Raw genomic sequence first — 9,166 nt, forward strand, 5'->3', positions numbered from 1 at the left:
TACTTTTTGTTATTCGAAAAAAAAAAAAAAATCAGTAAATAATAGTCGGTAAGACGGCGACTGTGAGTCATGATTTCCGCTATCTTCACATAGGAGTTAGCTAAATTAATATGATAATAATAATAATAATAATTAAATTAAATGTTAATAATAAAAAAAACAAAAAGTATTAAAAAAACATCAAGCAAAACGTGTTAGGAATCTTATTTAAAACGAGGGAGTAAATGAATTCAACGGTTGTGATCTTTTTGTTTTCTACAGAGAAAGAAACCCCGTGAGGCCGTGATTAAAAAGTCCATACCTTTCTCTCACTCTTCACTTGAAAATATTTCTCTTTCTGAAAATCCTTTAATCAAATTTCGAGATTCGAGATATTTTTAAATTTGTTTACATCTTCTTCATATTATCATATACTGTAAATTTCTGGATACTTGAGCTGCATAATGGAGAGAGATTTCATGGGTTTGAATTCTAAAGAAGAAGCAATAGAAGCAGGTAAAGTTTCAGTTGTAACTCATTATTTATTTTGTACATACGATATTATTGAAATTACACATACGTACATAAATATATTGCATGATGATAAGTTAAATAGTAGCATGGTGGACTGGTGGTGATATGATTAATTTATGTTTATTTGTAATATCAAACATTAAGCTATGAGATACAGTAACTATTTATTACAGTATTACCCCGTAGTTGGTATGGTGGTGATATGATTAATTTATGTTTATTTGTAATATCAAACATTAAGCTATGAGATACAGTAACTATTTATTACAGTATTACCCCGTAGTTGGTACTTACATATATAATATTTTGAAGCTTTTTTTTTCTGGCAAAAAGTATGATTATGGGATTTTAATTTTAAATTATTTTGAATGCGCGTTATAAGTTTGTGAACATTTTGCTGAATCAACTTTTGACTTAATTAGAGTCTCACAACTTTACTTAAGGCATAAATTAAGAATCTTTATGTCCACTCAAAGATTAAGATAAATTAAGATATTCATTTAATAAACTCTTTAATTACTTTTAAGTTATATATTGATTATAAATTCTCTAATTCTCTAATTGATTATATATACAATCAAATATTTATGAAATTTTATATTAACCTTATTAAATTCTAACTTATGCGAGCATATAAGTTACAACTAGACAACCCATATAATTATACTGATTAGTGTTTTTTAAGATTTATATGTCAAATTGTGCTTGTATTTTACACGGTCACTTATTTTTGTAGATTGGAATGAGTTTTGTTGACTTAAATTTGAACCTTTTAGTTTTTAGCAATTTAAATTTAAATTTAAGAATCATTATTATTATTATGTTTGTAAGACCTGTTTTAACCCATCGTCATGGACTTCTTAACTGACGAAAGCTGACGGACCCTAACGGGATGTCAGTTTTGGGCGTCAGTCGCACTACCAACGCAAAAAAAATCGTCAGTTTGCTTTTTAACCAATCAATGATATTTCTAATTTAATAAATATATATGTTTTATAATTAGTTTATTTTTTCTCACTTCATTTCCAATCAGGTAATTGTCAACTCATAGTCAGATTGTACATTTTTGACCAAACTGCCCGTGATATCATCGTCACAGTTGGAAATGGTCTAAATGAAAGTCCTGTACAATTTTTTTGATAGGAACATGCTAAACAAAAGAAGAAAGTCGTTTTTTGGAATTGAGTATTGTCATAGTTTGTATAAACCAATTCTCAATTTTTTTTATTTTTTATTATTTTTTTTAAATTTCTGTAGATTCACATTCTCAATCTTGTGGTTGTAATGTAGAATCTGTTCTTTTTAACTTTTTGAGTAACCCCACTTTGACCAAAATAGATTTGTCTGAATCTGAAACCGAATTGTGCAAAACGTTTTTCGTATAAATTCCGTATTGTAATTGTTGTTCTGCTTTAATGTCGCTGGCCAATTATTTACTTAATTCCTGTATTTTTCTTTTTTGTGTGTGGACCGTATAAATTTAGTAGTGATAGACTACCTTTGTAAAATGAAAAATTTAGGAGTATAATTTTGTTTTCTTTACCTTTTTACTTATAGAATTTATTCTAGTCAACATTTATTTTGTTAGACCACAATTAACACAATGCGATCGGCGTAAACTTGTCACTTAACACCACCATCACGCCACTATGGAGAAAAAGCTCCTCGGTGTGATGGTTTCCATCACAGGATGAAAAAATGACCTGAGAAAGCATTCAACCAATTGTATTTCAAGGAACAAAATATGAACCAGTCATAACAATAAAAGGGTGCAATGGGACCTACTCTCCAGTCTCCATTACATTTCATCACTCAATCACCACTATAAATTTTTTTTCATCACATTTGACACATAAACTTTTTTTTTTTTTGGTAAGCGAAGAAACTCTCCTATGAACGAGCATATTGGCTCCCCCATAAAAGTAAAACCTCGGATAATCAAGCCGCCCGAACACATAAACTTTTCTTCCATCAGATTATATACTAGGGTGCTGTGGGACTTACTCTCCATTACATTTCATCACTCAATCACCACTATAAACTTTTTTTCACACATCACCACTATACTCGAAAAAAATCCCATTACACCATCACCATTAAAAGTAGCCTTAAAGAGATCATATCTCATATCATATAGTAGGTTATTTGTTACTCCATTAATAATGTTTGAAGTTTTCAGATTTTATTTTCTAATATTTCTTTAATTGACATGTGACAAAATTGTTAGTATCGTCTTGTTCCTACTTTGTTACATGTGAGCAGGGGCGACTCTACTTGCACGTCCGTGGGGTCACGGGACACCACTAGTTTGAATTTTTTTAGTAGAAAATACCCTTTAAATTGTATAGGACACCACTAAATTTAACTGCAGGACCTCATATATTTTTCAAATTTATAGTTTTCTTTTAAATTGTGTAGAACACCATTAAATTTAACTACTCGGACCCCATATATTTGTTGAATTTGTAGTTTTTTTTAAGGTAAACGACGAACAAAATATTATTCAAATATAATTAGTACTGGAAAAAAATTCGGGACCCCATTGATATGTAATTCTAGAATCGCCAGTGAGTACGATGTTGAGACTCAAAAATTTACAATTTATCAACCTTCAACCTTAATAATGGAAAGAAAGATTGAAACTTTTAGTACAGTAGCTTGGTCCCACTTTGAGATATGGATCATAATGGTTAAATCTTGACAATCCAAGCACAATTAGTTTGACTTTGTTCGATCTAATTCAATGTTTCCTATAATTTTGGATTGTGTAGTGTTATCGAAGAGCTCTGCATATCAGTGGTCTTTGTCAAGTAAAAATCTATGCTTAAATCTTGTTTTAAATACTTAAAGTTTGTTAGTACGTATGAAGATCAAACACTTCATCTTGTTAAAACTAATATCTTATCATGTACTTTTGTATTTGTATCTGCTGCTACAGATGGTTATAAAGCCCTCAACAATCGAAACTCTGGGGAAAATCAGGTTCATTTTTACCCCTTATGACCCCATTTAGGCTGCGTACATCTGAGTAAAAATACTCTTAACATAAATTTTTATCTGTTTACCCGCATTTTGACCCCTGTTTGTTGAGTTTCATTATATCAACTGTCTTGATCGATGTAAAATGGTTTCGATGTATAGAAAAGTATCGGCGGTAGCAATGAACCACGTGGTCCGGTTCAATTAACCATATTTTACGGTGGTATGGTGAATGTCTACGACAATATGTCCCCTGAGAAGGTTCAATCACTTTTAATTTTTATGTTTTATGCTTGGTTCAAAAGTGTAAAAAAGTGCTTTAATTTTGTTATTGTCTATTTAGGCTCAGGCTATAATGTTATTAGCCGGAAATGGACCAACTCCACCGAGGACTCCAGCCGGAGACGGGGTTTACATGACCCAGCCAATGAACCCGGGTCCATCAACTGGCACCTCAACGACGGCTACAGATGCGCCAAAAGTGACGAGCTCGTTTCGACCGGTGATGCAGTCAGGTATGTTGACATGATCTGATGACACAACAGCAAACTTGTTTTAACCTGTCACCCGACCCATTTCAACACAAAAAAAAAAAAATAATAATAAAAAAAAATTACTGTATTTGTTATTACCTGTCACCCGACCCATTTCAATCCCCCAAACAAAATATTACTTGTTTTGACCTGTCACCCAATCCATTTCAACCCCCCCCCCCCCCCCCCCCCCCCCCCCAAAAAACCCACAACAACCCCCAAAACAAAATATTACTTGCTGTGAACTGTCACCCGACCCATTTCAACACAAATAGTAAAATATTGGAGTACTTGTTTTGACCAGTCATCCGACCCGCCTATTTTGCATGAAAAAGCACTTTGTTTTGATGCAGCTGTTCCTCAAATGCGTGGAGCATCTTTGGCTCGTTTTCTTGAGAAACGCAGGGAAAGGTATCACAGTCTGAAGTTCTTGTTTGGAATATCTTTTGATCTTGACTAATTGTTTGACTTTAAAGTCAAATATCAGAAAATACAATGACAATTTTTTTTTTTTACCGTCCTTTAACAGAGTGATGGCATCCGCTCCTTACAATGTAAGTAAGAGCTCATCGGACTCCAACACCAAACCTAGTTCAACCAGCGCACCCAACAAAGATGAAAAGAAGTAACGTTAATACGTTATACTAATGGGAATTTTATGTGACAGATCGATTATATTAGAAGTTTTTTAAGTTCTACAGGTTCATCGGTTTAATTTCAATTCTGATAGAAAGAGATGTTATCAGATGTTTCGAAACAACAATTATCTACATTATATACTAGTCTAAGATTCCTAAAGTATATTTGTTATAATGTATGTAATATATATATATATATAATTTAAAACTTAAGTTGTTTTTCAACTTATATATATCAAGGAAATGTTGCTATATAGTGTTAGTGTTAGTGTTACCCCATATTACATTAAATATTTAGCATTAAGATTTCAGTATGTTAATACTCTTACGCGTTTAACTTGGTTAAATCAGTATGTAATATGTTAATACTCGGCTCCTAAGTGTTAATTTAATCATTTAACTGCATCAAGAATTTACTGTGGATGACTTTCAACCTGCTTCATTTTGAACTAAATTTTTTTTTTTTTCATTTTAACACTGTTCAGAAATAAAACATAGCCTGAATTGACTCAATAAAGCTAATGGGTCCAGATTGACACCTCTTTTTATAAGCATCCTCCTTTTATACATATTTCAAAGGCAGCCCAATTAAAGCTAAATCACATTCTGTTATGTATTTTTAACATGTTAACGGGTCGAAAGTCACCCAAAGTGCACTCTTTTTAACTATTTAAGTATAGAACCTCCCAAATTCTCTTACTCACTAAATCAGACTACTGTTGAAAACATATACGGAGTATTTTCTACTTTGATGCAATATTAACTAACTAGTAGTGGTGTGCATTTACTAAATTACCCCTTACTGTTCATACGTTGTCAGCTGATATACCTATTGAAAATTAAAATTATTTACTCTGAACAAGTAAGTTGTTCTAGGTCAGCCCAACCCGAGCCAGCCTATTTTGACCCGTTACCCAACCCACCCGACCACTCCATTTTGCCATGATGTTAATTTCATTTATCATTCAATATTCTTGATGTGCTCAATATGGTTAAGTATAATGAGTTTGCGTTTATAAACTGATTATTTGATTATTGCGACTTCTATCATTCAAATTTCAAATTACATATTACATATTTACCCAAAATACATACATAAATCTGATTAATATTCAAATTTCATCGATTTTCGAGTGACACACGTCACATACAAAACCAGAGGATCCAGGGACAACACATTGCTTATTAGTATGTTTGTTACAATAAGGTTTGTTACAAAAACTGCATTTCGGTAACCGAATCCAACAATCTTCACACAAAGTATCTTCACAAGCTGCTTCATTATCTTCATCACCAAACTCGACACATTTTCTGCATTCTTCACATCTCAAAACACAAAACTTGCACCCTTTACAACTACCTGTTGTTCTCTTTCTCTCGCATGTTTCTAACGGGCAATCGTAAACCATTCTCACTTCATCACATTTTGGACAAATTCCGACATCTATGGAAGAACAATTGTTCGATTGTAACAATGAGTGTAGCGTTTGAAGGTGTTCTTTCGTGATGTTGATGATCCCATTTATCTTTAGTGTTCTTAATGTGACGTTGTGTTGATTTAAAGTTGTTACCGCTTTGATAATCCCTTCGGGAGTTAAAGCTGTGCAGTGTGGTACATGCAGCTAAAAAACATTAACAATTATGTTAAAACAGGGGAATATTCTAACATACTCCGTAACTTTTTTTTTTTTTTTAAATGTAAAGGTTTGAATGTTACTGCCAAATTGAAACTAAAAGTAACTTGAACTACTGTTTATACTACTGTATATTATGATTCCGATTTCGCGTTCGGACTTCCGTTAGCGACGCCTAACCGCCGTTAAAGAATAAAAAAAGTAAACTTGTTATTTTCCTATTCTGATATCTGGAAAGAAAAAGTATAACCTAAGATTCTTGTAAGGATGTCAGGACCCGTTAGATTATCCTTGCTTTGTTAAATTAAAGATACATACATACGCATACACATATAACTAAATTAAAAATCTACTTGTTGATTTTTTTAATCACAAAAGTACTAGGAAATCCAAAAATTATATTGAATTAAACCTCCCACGACAGCATAGTGGTTGGAGTTTTGATTCTCACTAACCGCTTATCTTGGGATGGTCGTGGAAAGGGGTCAAAATTGACCACTTCATAATTTAGTTAGATCGCGTATATCTAAGTAAAATTACTTCCATTAACAACTTATGTTGGGTGGTCAGGAAAAAATATGTCTAAAACAATCACGAGATAATCTAGTTATGGCACTTACATTTAAAAAAAATTAACTCTTTTTCACTTGGTAATTTCTTTTAGGCCAACATGTTAGTAGTCACGGGTAGGGATGGCAATGGATCGGATATGGATCGGGTGATGCCGTATCCATATTCATATCCATTTATTTTTTTACTTTTCATCCATCCATATTCATATCCGTCGGGTGAAGCGGGTTAATGGATAATTATCCATATCCGTTTAAATTTATTTTATTTTTAACAATTATAAGCGGTGGTTCACTATATACGATCAAAAGTAATATTTTTAATAGTTTATGCGATCGAAAGTCACATTTTACTAATCTATATAACAAATATTCAATAGATAACCTATTAAACGTGTAAAAATATCGGCATGTAAGTTGCTTACTTTTAGTTACATGAAATCACATTTGAACCACCAAAGTACGATAAATACATTTGATTATTTAAAAATCAAAATATAAGAATAAAGTTATATTTTTAGAGAAAATATAAAGAAAGATGAATATGAATATAATTAATGAAATATCACTACATAAATGATGCTAATTTGAGTGATAAATTTATATATTTAGTTATTTCGGGTGAAAGCGGGTTCATCCATGGATGAAATTTTTTCATCCACATCCATATCCATATCCATTTAGATCGTCCATATCCACGAATAATCGGGTGGATCGGATGGATATCCACTAGATCGGGTATCCATTGCCATCCCTAGTCACGGGGTCCAAACGCGATGTCGTAGACCACCCACCTGTTCCTATTCACAATTCCTGTTAGAGGAAACCCGTCAATCTAAACCCGAAATACGATATTCTTTTTCAGAAGAGGTAAAACCTCCGGTGAGACTCGAACCCGAGTCACGGGATTCTTTTTCGAGTACCTCATACCCTCCAACCAAAGCTCGGTGGTTCTACACCGGATAATTTGAAATAAAAAAAAAACCTTATTTGTTTTACTTGTTTATAACAAAACACCCTTGAAGGTGGTAGATTAAATCAAAATTCAAGATCATGAAATGATCAAATATACCTTGTTAATTCCAGGATTATTTGCTATGACGTTTTGAAGTCCATAATCCGTAATCTTGACACAATTAATAAGAACCAAACTAGTAAGCCTGCCCATAGACTTGGAAGTAATCTTCATAAGTATTTCATCTGTAACCCTTGATTTTCGATGATTCTCGTCCACTACGATGTTCAACCAAGGCAATATATCATCATGTAAAGTTTCTTTGAAGGATCTACATACTTGAGCCATGGCAAGAAGCTCAAAAAGTGGAAGATAAGGTAACACAAGGTACAATGATTCATGAGGTTGTCCCATGTATGATACTTCTTGATTCAAGTATAATTGTATGTGTTTTGTTTCATGTTAAGGCTTAATATCCGTAGCTAAAAAAATTGCCTAACAAATTTGAATGGTTGTTTATGGTTTAGAGTTTCCCAAGATAACAATAACATATGGTATAGGTTTGATATAAAGTTCAAAATTTTGACTATGAGACCTTTGAGTTTTTTAATATGTCGAATTTAACCTTCTATTTGTACATAATTGGTAAAATAGCTAGAATTTGAAGTAATAATATCAATTGACAAAAGGATCATTTTGTTATAATTCAGTAGGCTTATAACTACCTTTAGTGGCCTAGTTCTTGACTGTAGACTAATAAGTATATAGAGAGAATATGAGAGAATATATTTTAGTGTATATTTTATAAACTCATAACACACATATTTATACTCAAAAAATCTACTATACAATATCTATAATAATAATAAAATTAACATCCAATTTAACTTTTATAACACTCCCCCTTGGATGACAATTTTATTAGAGAATAACTAGTACTGCCTCGTTAAAAACCTTGCTAAAGAAAACCCATTGGGATAAAACTTTAGCTAAGGGAAAAAGAGTGCAGCATAGAGTTGACTCCCCTTCAAGTAGGCAACGCCTGATTTGTTACATCTTCTGAACATGCCTCATGCCAATATTATGAATGTGTGTTCTGAAAATAGCAGTTGGAAGTGCTTTGGTGAAAAGGTCAGCAGAGTTTTTGCTGGACTGAACATATCTCATTTCAATCTGATTGTCCTTAATGAGATTTTGAGTGTATGAGAAGAATCTAGGAGGTATGTGTTTTGTTCGGTCACTTTTGATATACCCTTCTTTCATCTGTGTTATGCAAGCTACATTATCTTCATAGATAGTTGTTGGACTTTTATCGCGTTCTAGTCCACAAGAATCAGTAATGAGT

General features: G+C 32.5%; 2 protein-coding genes across 3 annotated transcripts; one reads left to right on the forward strand and one right to left on the reverse strand.

Annotated features, from left to right (window-relative positions):
* The first annotated feature begins 330 nt into the window (after positions 1-330).
* LOC139896831 (protein TIFY 7-like) lies at positions 331-4,900 on the forward strand. Of its 2 annotated transcripts, XM_071879472.1 has the most exons (7): positions 331-495; positions 3,285-3,323; positions 3,452-3,495; positions 3,655-3,753; positions 3,836-4,007; positions 4,379-4,436; positions 4,555-4,900. In XM_071879472.1, exons 1-7 carry the CDS (start codon positions 444-446, stop codon positions 4,652-4,654), a joined length of 564 nt encoding a protein of 187 aa, XP_071735573.1. In that variant the 5' UTR covers positions 331-443; the 3' UTR covers positions 4,655-4,900. The 2 variants fall into 2 exon arrangements, with proteins under 2 accessions (XP_071735573.1, XP_071735574.1); XM_071879473.1 differs by lacking the exon at positions 3,285-3,323.
* An 819-nt stretch (positions 4,901-5,719) lies between these two features.
* Positions 5,720-8,347, reverse strand: LOC139896832 (F-box protein SKIP28). The gene is made up of 2 exons (XM_071879474.1): positions 7,939-8,347; positions 5,720-6,285 (listed from the first exon to the last, which is right to left on the reverse strand). The coding sequence occupies exons 1-2, from the start codon at positions 8,233-8,235 to the stop codon at positions 5,776-5,778; spliced, it is 807 nt and encodes a 268-aa protein (XP_071735575.1). The 5' UTR covers positions 8,236-8,347; the 3' UTR covers positions 5,720-5,775.
* Between the last annotated feature and the right edge of the window lie 819 nt (positions 8,348-9,166).

Source organism: Rutidosis leptorrhynchoides, chromosome 3 (genome assembly GCF_046630445.1).
Source record: "Rutidosis leptorrhynchoides isolate AG116_Rl617_1_P2 chromosome 3, CSIRO_AGI_Rlap_v1, whole genome shotgun sequence".
Classification (NCBI taxonomy): domain Eukaryota; kingdom Viridiplantae; phylum Streptophyta; class Magnoliopsida; order Asterales; family Asteraceae; genus Rutidosis; species Rutidosis leptorrhynchoides.

Excerpts from the sequence above, each read along its gene's own strand:
- LOC139896831 (XM_071879472.1), top strand. The coding sequence starts at position 444 with ATGGAGAGAGATTTCATGGGTTTGAATTCTAAAGAAGAAGCAATAGAA. Across the intron at positions 496-3,284 it reads AGAAGAAGCAATAGAAGCAG|TGTTATCGAAGAGCTCTGCA; the intron begins GTAAAGTTTCAG and ends TGGATTGTGTAG. Across the intron at positions 4,437-4,554 it reads CTTGAGAAACGCAGGGAAAG|AGTGATGGCATCCGCTCCTT; the intron begins GTATCACAGTCT and ends GTCCTTTAACAG.
- LOC139896832 (XM_071879474.1), bottom strand. The coding sequence starts at position 8,235 with ATGGGACAACCTCATGAATCATTGTACCTTGTGTTACCTTATCTTCCA. Across the intron at positions 6,286-7,938 it reads ATAATCCTGGAATTAACAAG|CTGCATGTACCACACTGCAC; the intron begins GTATATTTGATC and ends AATGTTTTTTAG.